The sequence below is a fragment of the Patagioenas fasciata genome, chromosome 1 (genome assembly GCF_037038585.1).
Source record: "Patagioenas fasciata isolate bPatFas1 chromosome 1, bPatFas1.hap1, whole genome shotgun sequence".
In the NCBI taxonomy this organism is placed as follows: domain Eukaryota; kingdom Metazoa; phylum Chordata; class Aves; order Columbiformes; family Columbidae; genus Patagioenas; species Patagioenas fasciata.
Window position 1 is genome coordinate 20,809,179 of NC_092520.1, and position 14,883 is coordinate 20,824,061.

At 45.1% G+C, this 14,883-nt stretch overlaps 1 protein-coding gene across 1 annotated transcript; it reads left to right on the top strand.

Annotated features, from left to right (window-relative positions):
* Positions 1 to 11,264: 11,264 nt before the first annotated feature.
* SAP18 (Sin3A associated protein 18) lies at positions 11,265 to 14,605 on the top strand. Its single transcript, XM_065830975.2, has 4 exons — positions 11,265 to 11,400; positions 11,547 to 11,656; positions 13,311 to 13,433; positions 14,126 to 14,605. The coding sequence occupies exons 1-4, from the start codon at positions 11,329 to 11,331 to the stop codon at positions 14,280 to 14,282; spliced, it is 462 nt and encodes a 153-aa protein (XP_065687047.1). The 5' UTR covers positions 11,265 to 11,328; the 3' UTR covers positions 14,283 to 14,605.
* Positions 14,606 to 14,883: the final 278 nt, after the last annotated feature.

The following is a 14,883-nucleotide window of genomic DNA, read 5'->3' on the forward strand; positions in this document are numbered from 1 at the left end:
ATCAATTATCTCTGCCAGCTAATCTCTGATAAAGCCACTCACAACCCTGATCCTGATGGCCAGGTTATGGGATTGATGTCCCAGCAAGACAACAGGACTTGTTCAAGCAGCCTGAAGAAACTGTAAAATCTCCTGCAGGTCAGTTGTCAGCATCCAGTGTGCGCAGAGCTAAAGGAGCTCTACAGCCCACACCATGCAGAGAGCTGCAGGAGGATGACGTTCAGTGCCCCCAAAAGCAGGTGCACAGCCCAGTCTCGGTGGCCTTCCACCACCAAAAATTACCAGCTTTAGAAAAAGCACTCAAAGAATGTGGGATGAAAAAGTGTTCATCCAAATCCAGGCATCCCTGGGTGCAAATGTAACAAGAACTTCTCCATGACAGGCCAAAGATTTCATCTGCCATCTAAACATAAAATCATGAAAGATGTTTAATGTCCTTGTACACCAAATCATTTGTATCTGCTGGCCATAGTTAAAAGAACTACAAGCTATGTTAACAGATAGATCTTCCCACTTTGTTTGCAGCCCAAGATGGAAGAACACTCATGAATCTCTCATTCTGACAAGTCTTCATGCTTTCTAGTCAGAAATCAGTTAACAACTTCTGCAGCGTATCATTTCATCTTTGGTCTTGGCAAAAATCCTTTCTGCACCTCCTTCATGCTACTGGCTGAAGCACATTAGAGCAGGAGCTCCACCTTGGCTTGAGTGAGGCCAGACCCAAGCCAGAAAGAAGTGATCAGCAGCCAGACTGCTCTACTTCAACGGCATCTTTAAGGTCTGGCTCATACATTAGAATTTGTATGTTAAGAGTTCAGCAGTAACTGTGGCCCATGTTCTTAACATTTCATTTCTGTATTTTCAAAACATCATGCTTAGCTAATTGTTCATCTCTAACAGGCAGGGAATCTATCCACACCTCCAGTAATAGAATTTTTGCAGTTTCTGTATTTGAGAGTTTCACCTCCTTTCATATGTCTCTGTTTCATTGAAGAATCTGAGATTTCTTTTTTAAAGGTAACATTAAGTGATAATGGTCTTTTAAAAATCAGAACAACTGTGTTAAATTGGTGTATCAGCTGGTAATTATTATGCCTTTGCATTCCTCAAGCCCAAATAAAACACCAGAGCATATTTAATCTTGCTTCATCTTGAACAAATCTAATCTAAGAGCCTTTTTCTTGCTCTTCTATGCCTTGAAGTTTTCTAGAAATTAATCTGAATTATTCTTAGCTTTCTAACATAAGCTGACTGTGAAGTGGTGTCAACCTAAGGTCTTTTTTTTTTCAAATCCACTTCTTTTTAAATAGTTTGTTTCTTTGCTTTCACTTTCTTCATTTGCAAGAGTTTCCTCTCAGCAATTCTGTGAGACACTTATTTATTTTTTTTTGAGTGCTGCACTTTCTTACACATCTTATGAACACAAAAAAAGAGCATGGCTCACAGCAATCCGAAATGTCACAGTCTGTCATGCTGTCACGTAACACGTCACATCCCACAGCTTGCCATTTGAAAGCACCAGGCTATGGGCAGATGTCATTTTCTGACTCCAGCTGAACCACTGCAGGAGGACGCCCGCTATCACCATCCCCTCTGGTCCACCGATGGGCCAGAAGAGCTACTCGTGAGAACCCTTCCTTGCCTGTTCCAGGCAAGGGCAATGAGATTATTGTGAACAATTTAAGTACAGAGTCTTTGTTAACCTGGTTCATTGTAAGAAATCTGTGGAGAGCTCCTCATGGTCAGCTCTGCCAAGAGAGCTGACAGGAAGGAACAGCAAGAAATGTAATTGCAGTGACTTCTTCCCTCTAGCACCCTGGCTGCAGGGTGCGTCTCCATCTATACCCTTACGATCGCTCATCTATAATCCCAATGTGTCTCCACTGCTCTGCAGGAAGACTTCATCAATTTGCGACAAAATGGCCTTCAAATTTTCCCAGCACCTTTTGCCATGTGCAAAATGGAATATAACGCAGCTGATAACAATAGTCACCAGTACATACAGAGACTATCCTTTCTTGGTCAGAGGAATAGGCATGCACAAATTTTCTATCAACTTTTCTCTCTAAGCTATTGTGATCTGGGGAGCCAAAGTGATTCTACCTTACATTATGCCTACATTACTGGCATTATTCCCACCGCTATCGTTAAGATTATGTCAGTGTTTCCACTAACCACTGTGTCTCTGAGGAGCTTACCCTAACCAAGCTGTCAGAATTCTTTCTGGGCTCAAACTTCACATATCGTAAATTCCCAGTGATGGACATTTCCTTTATTTAGAAAACATTGAGTTAATTGACACTGCAATACACATGACATGATTCAGAAAAGAATTTGGGTTTATATTGCACTATTCAAAATGCTGCAGGTAATTTCTTGCAGCCAGAACATTTTGGTTTTAAGTGGCCACTCAGGAAAAAAAAAAAAAGCCCTACAGAACTGTGTTTTCTGACCTGCATGTTGAGCCCCAGAATATGTCTTGAAGTGCTGAGGCTTTGCTTTGCGCTTGACAAGGCTTGCCACATGGAACTACTTATTTTGAGTGAGTTTTGCTCAACCCTTTATGAGGGTGCTTCTGAAGGCAGGACACATGTAATAGCTTACACGACATCAGCCTTTGTTATGAAGGATATGGCAGTGCTTATAACCCTTCTGTGGGACTCTGTGAGCCCCAGAAGAAAACCAAATAAAACATGATTCTTGCTGTGACTGACATGAGATTTTATTTATCAACAGCTCTGTTGTCATTAAAGAATTGCAGTGAAATGTCACAGACATAAGGAAATTCATTGTGTTAAGACCCATCATAGACTCATAAAATCATAGAATGGTTTGGGTTGGAAGGGACCTTGAAAGCTCATCCAGTCCAACCCCCTGCAATGAGCAGGGACATCTTTAACTAGATCAGGTTGCTCAGAGCCCCGTCCAGCCTGGCCTTGCATGTCTCCAGGGATGGGGCATCTACCACATCTCTGGGCAACTTGGGCCAATGTTTCATGACCCTCATAATAAAAAATTCCTTCCTCATATCTGGCCTGAATCTCCCCTCCTTTAGTTTAAAACCATTACCCCTTGTCCTGTCATAACAGGCCCTGCTAAAAAGTCTGGCCTCATCTTTTTTATAGGCCCCTTTTAAGTACTGAAAAGCCACAATGAGGTCTCCATGGAGCCTTCTCTTCTCCAGGCTGAACAACCCATCTCTTTCAGCCTGTCCTCACAACAGAGCTGTTCCAGCCCTCTGATCATTTTTGTGTCTCCTCTGGCCCCTCTCCAACAGGTCCATGTCTTTCCTGTACTGAGGCTCCAGAGCTGGACACAGGACTCCAGGTGGGGTCTCACCAGAGCAGAGGGGCAGAATCAGCTCCCTTGACCTGCTGCCCACGCTGCTTTTGATGCAGCCCAAGATACAATTGGCCTTCTGGGCTGCAAGGGCACATTGCCAGCTGATGTCCAATCTTTCATTCACCAGTATCTCCGAGTCCTTCTCCACAGGGCTGCTCTCAATCCCTTCATCCCCCACCCTGTATTAACATGAGGGTTGCCCCAGCCCAGGTGCAGGACCTTGTACTTGGTCTTGTTGAACCTCATGAGCTTCACAGGGGCCCACTTCTTGACCTTGTCCAGGTCGCTCTGGATGGCATCCTGTCCCATCATCCTGGAGCAGAAAACAGAGAGGTGAATATCTGTTCTGGGTGTGCAGGATCCATCTTTACTCATCTTCTATTTTCGACAGGAACTGTTGCTGCCATGGACTGGAAAGTTCTAGAAATGTATGGCAGCATAGTCAGGGAGCTGCATATAAAATATATGTACTTCAGTATACTCAGTCACATCTCTTGGAATTTTCTGCCTTAGGAGAAAAAGCTTGAGTTGTTTGATATTATTCTTCCACAGGAAAGGAAAAGAACAGATATTTGTGAGATGATGCTGAAATAACCATCAACCTAATCTGTTAATACTTCTCCGTGGAAATGTTCCCACCAACACACGAGCAGTATCCAAAGGAGACACCTCCTTCTCAGACTTTTGTGTTGTGTTCAAGGCTGGGATCACATTACTGCCGGAAACAGCCAGGGAAGGGATTTGTCTGCACAGGAAACGTGGAAGGTGATATTAAGGACATCTCTTTCAGATGATAATGGAGCAAGGGGACAGGCTGGCTTTGCCACACAGGGCATTTGGAGGACAGTGCTGGTGCCCTGGGAGCAGGTCAGGCAGGCCCAGTGTTCCCAGGGCAAACTGGTTAGCTCAATGGGCAGCAGCAACACCCACAGCTGGGAAAAGCACCAGTGATGGAAGTGACCTTCACAGCAGGTTCCCTACTGCTGCTGTCAGCAGTGGAGCTGCCCCAAGTGAAGGAAAATCAGGAAACAGAGCTACACGGGAGCGTCGGCAGGGGCCCAGGCTGCCAACCTAACTATTTGCGGTGAATTACAGGCTGACAAACTTCTAATGTTAGTTGTCCTCTCTAGAAAACACATTTCATACACAATTTTAAAAATTTCCACTTACTGCAATGACAACCCAGTTATTCCTTCCTTACAGTGTATGAAAGTTTCTGTACTGAGGTAATTTAATACAAACAGTAGGGGGGAAATCATGAATCTATGGTAGAGTATTACCCAAGTTATAAAAGCAGTTTATTACTCTATTGTGTGTCTAAAATTTCTGGAACATTGTAGCAGATGTATTTTATAGAGAAATGATAACATGTTTTAATGAAATCCAGGTTTAGATTCTGGCAATGTTTCTTCCTTAATTTTATATTTTGTAACCAAGTCTATTACCCCTACAGGAAAAATCAATAGAATATTTAGTACATCTCATCATCACACCTTCATGTGTATTTGTATAGAGAAGAAAATAACTCTACATGACAGACCAGGACTCACCTTAACTTGAAACTTGAACTCTGTCTTCCTCTGCTGACAACAAGCAGTTCCAGTTTGTTCTGGTCTCTTCCAGGTGAAACTCAAGCAGTTGTTACAAGTATTGCTAGACCTCTCTTGCATAACACATGCTCTCCTGTTGATTTAAGTTGCAAACAGTTTTGCACGGGGTCAGCGTGAAGTGCTGTGAAGCTGCCCTCCGGCTCCCTCCTCACACGGCTCAGGGGATACAAACTGGAACACAAGAGGTTCCACTTAAATATGAAAAGAAACTTCTTTTCAGTGAGGGTGACAGAGCACTGGAACAGGCTGCCCAGGGGGGTTGTGGAGTCTCCTTCTCTGGAGACATTCAAAACCCGCCTGGACACCTTCCTATGTAACCTCATCTGGGTGTTCCTGCTCCGGCAGGGGGATTGGACTGGATGATCTTTCAAGGTCCCTTCCAATCCCTGACATTCTGTGATCCTGTGATGCAAGCAGGGTCACATCCCATGTCCCGAATCGGTGCCCGCTGCAGGCAGCAGCGCCCTAAGGGCAAAAAGAAAGTGCCCCACTGTTTCCAGTTCCTGTGCCCAGGCCTGTCGCAGAGCACAGGGGCACTTCAGGCGTCCTCCCGAATCCCTCACACTCCCACATGCATCAGATGCAACTTAGCTGCCCAATATTAGTTTGTCTCAGATGACTACAGATAAATCACAGTTTTTTAAAAAAGGTTATAGGTGAGTCAAATATGTTTGCTTTATGAGAAAATTTCTGACACAGGAGTAAGCATCTCTGCCAAATTGTGCTTCTTTCTCAAAAGTGTGTGGATGCTGCTGGTTTTCAGACAAACTGCTGTAGGTATTTAAAATGAATTAAAAAATAATACAAATATGAGTGATGAGACCCATCTACCCAACATATTATTCTTGGAAACATTGTTTTCTGAAACTGAAAAGAAAGAATCCTGAGGATGCTCTTTCAGGAAATACCTGATGTGGAACAGTTCCAAGCGAACAGCAGAAGTCTAATGTTTGGGAACATCACAGGCAACTTTAAATAAGGTCTTACACCAGTAAGTGTGAGGCAGCTTGTTCATGAGACACACCAGTGGCTCTGCCTTGCCAACGGTGCCCGGGTCCTGGAGCGTGCGCAAGGCCGTGCAGATGGATCACTGCTACTGCCACATTAGCAGTCAAATAACAATTTTGAAATATTGTATAATAAAAAATCATCTTCACAGCATTTTTATTAACTTGTGGTTCTTCTGATGACTTCAGAGAAAAAGAAAACATAAACGTAATCTATATACAAGTACAGATTGCACCTGAGCAGTCAAGTCCTGGTGCTCCTGAATTAGGATACTGCCTCAGGGTCTCCATGTGCTTTACATATACAGTGACAGAGTCATTTTACACACAGCAGATTTAACAGCTGGCTCCTGCTGGCCTTTCCCACACTGACTCCTTCACCTGCAAGTTGAACAGGACCACAGAAGCCAAACAGTTATGGTGCGTTTGTGAGCCCAAATTGTCTCAATTCAAAATAGACAATGAACGAAAACTGAAGCTTAAAGGAAAAGAGTCTTAATTTTCTGGCAGCACTACAGGCTTCTTGAAATCTACACTAACTTTGGTACAAAATACAGGAAATTAAAAAGCTATAATGAAATCTACTGCAAATGAAGCATTAGGAACATAAAACAGATCTGTGACACAAAATGTAGGAAATACCAGCAACTGTATTTGCAAAAAAAAAATGCGATGGTGTTGTTACACCACCAGTTAAAGCCTGTTTGCAGTAGCAGCTCCATCCAATTTGAGACTTTGGTCACTAGGCTGATTGTAAAGATGTTTGAGAGATAATTGTGCTGTTGCCAGAACAGGGTGGTTGAACCTTCCACAATCAAGATAAAGACCAAGTCCTCTACCGAACCAGCTTTATTGAATACACATACCACCATGCAAAATTAAGGAGCGGTGTGTAGTCCTAGTGAAGAAGAGTTCATAAATGCAGTCTGTAGGCCACGAGTCCTTGGAGCCTTGGGAACCTGAAAACAGCATGCTGCAAAGGGTGAGGATAATTCAGCTTCTCTGAACTGAGATTCAGTATACTCACAGCTCTGAAATGTTCAGAGTTCCTTGTTCTAGGCATCCGTTACAATTTTTCTAGTTCCCTGGAGGTTTACCTCAGTGGTTGGTACCCCAGGCCCAGTTGTGCCATTCCTTTCTGTATCTCGCCAAGGCGATTTCTTATTTACAGTTGTCTTCTCTGTTCTGCCAAGAGAGTTTTAAGTCATACGATATCAACTGTTCCTTTTGTTTTTCCCTTTAATCACAATTAACTTATGGCAAGTGTTCCATAGGCCAGCAGGCTACTCAACCCACAGTGCTCTTCTCTAAATGGTTGTGGCAGCTTCGCCAAGTCCCATATCCTAATGGCACCAGCATGCAGTCTCATTCATACCTTTCCTAGATGCTCCAATAGACAATCAAAAGTTCGCTATTTAAATAACCACTTAAATAGGAATGTGTGTTAACAATTCTTAGAGGCAGCTCATGCTTCTGAAACCACTTGTCTCAGTTCTCCACAGGCACTCCTATCTGAAAATTTTTGATTCATATTTTGGGTATCTGCTTTACAACAATAAAGGCTCAAGGCTTGTTCATAGAGCCTTACTCTGCCTCGCTGCCTCAGTGAGGAGCTCTCTTTTTCTCTATAGCACATGCTGTATATATGTGTTCATACACTCTACAAAACTATACACTGTTTGCACAGAATGCAGCGTCCCCGACAAGCAGAGGGGACCCATCACCCCCAAAACCCTAAGAAAAAGTGAAGAGAGGGTGAGGCCATCAACCATCTCACCGCTGCCGAAGGGACAGACCCTGTTCCATCCCTATTCTCTCCCTTGTCTCCCAGCTACTCCTGGGCGCACATTCTCACCGCTCACCTTGCACCAGGCCTAGCAATCATGGAATCAGATTAAAAAGTGTCAAATGCAACAAACTGACAGAAAACCAGCCATCAACTGGATAGTTTTATCTTAAATTAGGTAATTTAAGCTATTCTCAGAGGCATCTAGTGAGGGCCACACCTGGGAGAAGGGAGGGAGAAAGCCCTCACATGACTGAGAGCAAGGACAGGCAGTGAGGTACTAAGCCCCCCTCCTTTGGCAAGGGCGAGCTGTTAGACCAGCTCAGGTACACACGGGACCTCAGCCTAAACCAGTGGGAATCCAGTTTGCTGTGTTATGCCTTGTTTAACCAGACACCACCGTCTCCAGTAAAACCTGCATCCCACTTTCCAGATTACAGATCACATAATTGCATTTTCATCTCCAAATAATTTCCAAATTTCTCTTATAAAAATGTAACGTAAGAATCTAAGATTTTGGACTGAAAATAAATTGTGAATGTTAATACAGTACATGGATAATAAATAAAGTCATGCTTGAACTTACTTAAAACTCAAGCACACTAGGTCATTTTTCACATAAATAAAGCACTTGAAAAGCTACAGCAGAAGGAACTACTTAGATTCATAGCAGAACTGTGTTTTACTTGTTACAGCTGTTTCTTTACGATACCTGATCCTAGACATAATTCCTTTGTTTTGGAAATGGCAGTTCACATACTAAGCCAAAGCATGTATTACCAGGGCAGATAAAATTAATTTTAGCAGTGTAATAAACTGCATCGTTGCCTGAAAAAATCAAATCCTGCAAATGGTGGCAAGGTTGAGTCATTCCCTTTGGTAATAAAATGATGATATAACTTAATGTAGACCTGTACAATACTATTCAGGCTACCATGAAAGGAAGTTAATAAAATCTGAGGGTGAAGTCTAATAGGTTGTTGGTTCTCTTTTCTTGTAGTAAGTGTGCCATAAATCAACATTTTAAACCAAATGCTGTTGGTTATATTGGAGGTGAACTGCAAGAGCTTTTTTCCCCTTTTTAACAGTATGGACTCATAACCCTTTGTTTTCTTTATGACATATAAAGAAACCTCATAGGTGAATATTTTTTTTAGAATGTTTTTCTCTCCTACATATTTAATAAATAATTCATTGGAAACATGTAACTATGGTGTTTGGAAACGTGAAATCAAACCACACCACCACCCCTAGAGCACGGCTACTTCCAGAGTTATAACATCTTAGCAAGAATATGTTTTTTCATGGTGCAGGATTTGTTGTATTTATTTCCCTCTGACACTTGACTTACACTTGGGAAAGCAGCCTGGCACAGAAGTAAATTCACCCTGAATCTCCTTGCTCAGAGAAGTACATTGCAGAATGGGGATCGCGAGACACAGCTTTGGTGGCACATAGTTGCGTGCTGTTCTCTGCTGCAAGCAGCAGCAGAAAACCATATGAGCAGTATAGGGAATACTATCATAATACAGCAACCAGTATAGCTTAATGGGACAGTTAAGGGATGGGAGCATCTGTCATATAAGGCCAGGGACTGTTCAGGCTTGGGAGATGGCTCAGGGGAATGCTATCACCACATATAAATACCTGACGGGAGGGTATAAAGACAGAGCCAAGCTTCTCAGTGGTGCCCAGTGAGGGGAGAAAAGGCAATGGGCATGCACTGAGACACCAGGAATTTAATTTAAATAAAGAAGAAAAACAAACCAACTTGCTTGTTTTTTAAACCGTGAGGATGACTGTGCACTGGGGCAGGCTGCCCAGAGAGGTCTCCATCCTTGGACACACTCAGAACTCACACAGACCTGACCCTGAGCAACCGGCCCCTGCTGATCCTGCTTTGCGCAGGGTGGTGGACGAAGCAGCTCCTCCAGAGCTCCCTTCCAGCCTCAGCCTTTCTGTGAGTCTCTGATATTTGCTTGTTTTGCACCTGCGAGCACATACATTTCTGCATCATTTTACAGAGGAAGTTAATGTTGTTTTACTTTAAAATTGAGAAGTAAATTCTCAGCATTTGAGGAAATATTGTAAGTGTAAATTCTGTGAAAACAAATGAACCACTTCCCCTGCCTCCCGCCCCATTCTAATATGTATAACAAATCACTCTCAACATTTAAAAAGTTATCACATCAGAAACACAGCTTTCTCTCCTACTTATTTTGTAAGATGTAACTGCAGAATCAAATTTAACCTAATACAATATCCTATTCTTGGAAAAACATGACCATAAGCGGAAAACATGGGCATTTCATCTTTCCTAAACATAATATTAAGGGAAGCTAAATTCCAAATATGATTTAATCCCTTCTGATTTATTTTAATCTACTGCTAGTTACAGTGGTCGATTATATTATTTACCTACATTAGACATCCGTTTAGGTCTGTCTCCATATAGAAAGAAGTGGCCTTTCCAAGAGGCATCAACATCAGCAGCTTATTGAAAGCTTCACCAAGCACAAGAGAACACGGGCAGTGATGCAGAGAACAGGCGAGCCCAACGCTGAGCAGCACAAGGAGCGCAGCGCACCCTGACCCCTGCCGCACCAGAGCCTGAGGATACAACACTGTCCGGATCCGCGGGTCTGTCACGGGTGTTCACGGGTTTTAGAACAATCCCGCAAAGTCCCCTCAGGCACTCGTTCCTGGCCCGGCTACCATGGATCGGGCTCCCGCGGCGTCCCGGCAGGCACCGGCTCCCCAGACTAGCCCAGGGCAGCCCTTGGCCGCGCTGCCCGGCCCCGCAGGAGCAGGACGGATGCACCGCTCCCGCGGGTTGCGGCGAGGCGAGCGCGGGCTCCGGGGCCAAGCCGCCGGGACTCCGGGAACCCCCGCCTGACCCCTTCCCCTCAGGCCCCGACCTAGGGCCCCGCGCAGCGGCAGCCCGCTGCCACTGCCTCTCCTGCGAACAGAACCGCAGGATCACAGAATGTCAGGGGTTGGGAGGGACCTCCAAAGATCATCCAGTCCAATGGCCCCGCCGGAGCAGGAACACCCAGATGAGGTTACACAGGAAGGTGTCCAGGCGGGTTTTGAATGTCTCCAGAGTAGGAGACTCCACAACCCCCTGGGCAGCCTATTCCAGTGCTCTGTCATCCTCACTGAGAAGAAGTTTCTTTTCATATTTAAGTGGAACCTCCTGTGTTCCAGTCTGTACCCATTGCGCCTTGTCTAATCATTGGTTGTCATCGAGAAGAGCCTGGCTCCATCTTCGTGACACTCACCCTTTATATATCTGTAAACATTAATGAGGCCACCCCTCAGTCTCTTCTTCTCCAAGCTAAAGAGCTCCAGCTCCCTCAGCCTTTTCTCACAAGGGAGATGCTCCACTCCCTTCATCATCTTGGTTGCCCTGCACTGGACTCCCTCCAGCAGCTGCCCCCGCGCGCCGCGCCGCGCGCGCTCTGGGCCTGCGCGCGCCCGGGCCCGCCCCACAGCGGCGGCCCCGCCCCCTCCCGCCTCTCGCGAGATCCCGGGCGCCCGGCGGGACATCCGGGGCAGGCGGTTGAGTGCGCGGTGGGGCAAGATGGCGGTGGAGTCGCGCGTCACACAGGAGGAGATCAAGAAGGAGCCGGAGAAGCCGATCGACCGGGAGAAGGTGGGTGGGGTGGTGCCGGGTGTGTTTGCTTACGCCGCTCCCCGGCGGGGCGGGCACCGAGAGGGGGGAGGGCGCGGCGGTGCCGTGAGGCCTCGGGTTGGGGGGGCGAGAATGGCGCACGGCCCCTCACCGCCGGCTCCCCGCAGACCTGCCCGCTGCTGCTGCGCGTCTTCACTACCAACAACGGGCGGCACCACCGCATGGACGAGTTCTCCCGCGGCAACGTGCCCTCCAGCGAGCTGCAGATCTACACCTGGTGAGTGCGCGGCGGCCCGGGGCTCCGGCCGGCCCGGGGCACGGAGCCGAGCGGGGCCCGCGGGCGGCGGCTCCGAGCGGGGCCGGGGAGCTTGTCCGGCTTGAGTGCTCCGTCCTGTGCTCAGCTGTCAGGGGGCTGCGATGGGCTTTGTTGGCAGCAGGAAACACTGAGAAGTTTTAGTGGGGGCGGCTGCCACGGAAATACAGCGGTTGTGCCGTGGCAGCTGCGCCGAGACAGCGCAGCTTTAGCTGAGGGCCGATCGCTGCACTCTGAACTGACTGCGGTTGGGTTGCCCAGTTAGTGATACACATAACGACAGGCTTGTGTTGTGGTGTATCTTTGGTTATCGCAACTAGTCTGTGCAACACGGAGGTTCTGCTTTAACTCATGCTTAAATTTTGTTGCAACAGCCCTGTTTTTCAGTAGTTCTCCCAGGAGGCTTGAGCTGTTGTGGGAATGGTGTGCTTGTTTTAAGTGAGAGCCTCTTGAGGGTGGAATAACAATGTTTCTTTTTGTCTGGTCAGGTAGCAGTGCTCTAACAGAGAGCTGCTTTGTATTGCTTTGAAATTTAGTTTGGAGAACTTGTTTTAGTCTGCATTGCAAATATGTTAGGCTTTGTTTATATTATTTGGAAGAATGCTTTTGAAAGTGAGTTATGCTACTTTTTAAATCTTATTTTTCTTTCAAGGTGTCTGCTATGGTTATAACTTGTATGTTACATGGTTGAATAAATGCATTTTTGTGGCTAGAAAAGCATGCAGTTCTAATTTACTTCTTGATGAGATTTATGGACTCAGTCCAGGCCATTGATGGTGTCTGAGCTGTTTGCCATCTGCAGAAGTCAGAATGGGCATTGTCTGTCAACACACTGCTCCTTGATTGTGTGAAGCTGGGAGTGAGTGTACACTCTGTATAATGAGAGCTGCTTTAGTTGTGATGATTGAGTCCTTTTGTTCTTGAAATTCTAGAAGTGAGCTTTAGTCCTGGTCTGGTTGAAAGCTTGGATAAGGAGTGCTGCCTGTAAGGGCAGAAATAGAAATCTTGATGAAAATGGAAAACTACTCATGCCTTTTTTTCGTTTATTCTTACATTTCCTCTAGTATTCAAGAGGCGTTTTTAAACATAGATACCAACTTAGGTGAGGAGACACTTGAAGTATTCATTGTATAAATGCATTAATGCATTTTCAGAAAAAAAGTTCCCTTCTGTTTAAATAGTAACACTTTTGGAGACATGGAAAAGCAGATGTTGAAACGTACACAGAGGTGAAGAGACTTGTCTTATATCATGGTAAACTAGAAGCTACTACAGCTGGAACCGCGTTGGCACTGGACCGTGTTGCCTCCAGTGTACAGTAAGTGGTGAATTCTCCAAGGTGTTTTAATCAATAACTAGAGCAACTTGTTGTCACTTGGTTGCTTGACCAAAACATATTGTTTGGAATGCCATGCAGTTGTGAAATCAGTGGCTCAATTTGTAGCAGAAATGTAAGATCTGACTCATCTTCAGGTATCAATGGGAAGTATGCAAAAGCAAGGCAATGTATGGTTAAGTTGCAGCAATATATTGATTTAATCTTAAGCTGGTTTGGGGAAGCTTTTTTTATTGTTGCTTTTGAGAACATGAACCGCTTTGGTTTTTTTGTTTAATCTAGGATGGACGCAACTCTGAAAGAGCTGACCAGCTTAGTGAAGGAAGTCTACCCAGAAGCACGGAAGAAGGGCACGCACTTCAATTTTGCAATTGTTTTTACAGATCTCAAGAGGCCTGGATATAGGTAAATGATGTTTCTTCTCTGGGTTAGTAGAAAACTTCAGGCACTGGAGCAGTCAACACTGATTTTAAAGTTCAGAACCCAAAGATTTCTAAAGTTCTTGATAACAAGATGGCCACCACTGCAAACTCTAAATTTTGCTCGATGGCCATCATTGTTGATATGTTCCCAAAGCAATGACCCTGTGTGCTTGAAGGTCTTGGTCGCTTTATCAGCAACCAACCAGAACATGGACCTACAGCTTGACATTGAGCTTTGTGTCTGGTGGTACAAGGAGTAGTAGGTCTTGTATCTGAGAATGCATTTGGGTTTTAGCAGTGATCTTGTTGCAGGTATCTGTCTTTCAAGACTGTGCTAGCTAACCTTTCTCAGCAAGCAATGGGTATATCCTGCTCTCCCATCTGCCGGGATTTGTTCTGTGTGTATGCAAGAGGACAAGGGGTTCCCTCTGGTATTTCACTTAACATGGTACAAAGTTTCCCCAGCACTCTGCTCCATCAGAAAGAGGATTCAGTGTGGTTTTGCTTGGTGCACCTGGTACTGGAGAGATAAAAACCAGCATCTCGTGTACATAGCTAAATGCTAAATATAGCGCAGATGCCGGCATGGGAAGGTGGTTGTGAGCTGGTACAGTTCCTGTTTTGGACACAGAGATTTGCCTCTGATAACTACCTTGCCTTTTCTCCTGCATGCAGGGTGAAGGAGATCGGCAGTACCATGTCGGGCAGGAAGGGCACAGATGATTCCATGACACTGCAGTCTCAGAAATTCCAGATAGGAGACTACTTGGATATAGCGATTACTCCTCCGAATCGTGCACCGCCCCCATCAAGCCGCATGAGGCCATACTAAGCTATTGCTTCTTTGTATGATCACATCTTGCGTTTATTCCTACTTGCTGTTCTAAAGCAGGCTTATTTTTGTTGCTAAGCAAGAATACCTGAAGATAAAGCTAAGCATCAGAAATGAAAGTTAACTTGTAAACCTTAACTTTTAGTTTGTTTAGAAGAAACCCTTCTCTTTAGCAGTGCCATCATCGCATCCCTGTTTGTTATAGTTTGAATAGTAAGTCAATGTGCTCATTTTTCCAAGAGTTCCATAAAATTCGACCAGAAGGATTCCAGGTGCCCTGTAGTCCTGTCTTGTTTGGAATAAAGATTGATGCTATTAATCTTTTTGATAGTGTGGTGGTGTTTTGTTTTTTGGTCTTTCATTAATGTGGATTTCTGCATAGGAATTTGGAAGTCAGCTTTTAAGCAGAAGTTGAAATTGAAAGAAGGGCCAAAGCCCTTTAGCTGGTAAATTTGGGCTTGTTGACCAGAGCTGGATGGAGTCCCCTCATGGAGATACCTTGTACAGGAGGATTCTTAAACCACTACCAGTTGGATTTTGGAGGATGAGCACATGAGCGGTGTGGTCAAAGGGCGCAGCCTCAGTGTCTTGCTCCCAGCTG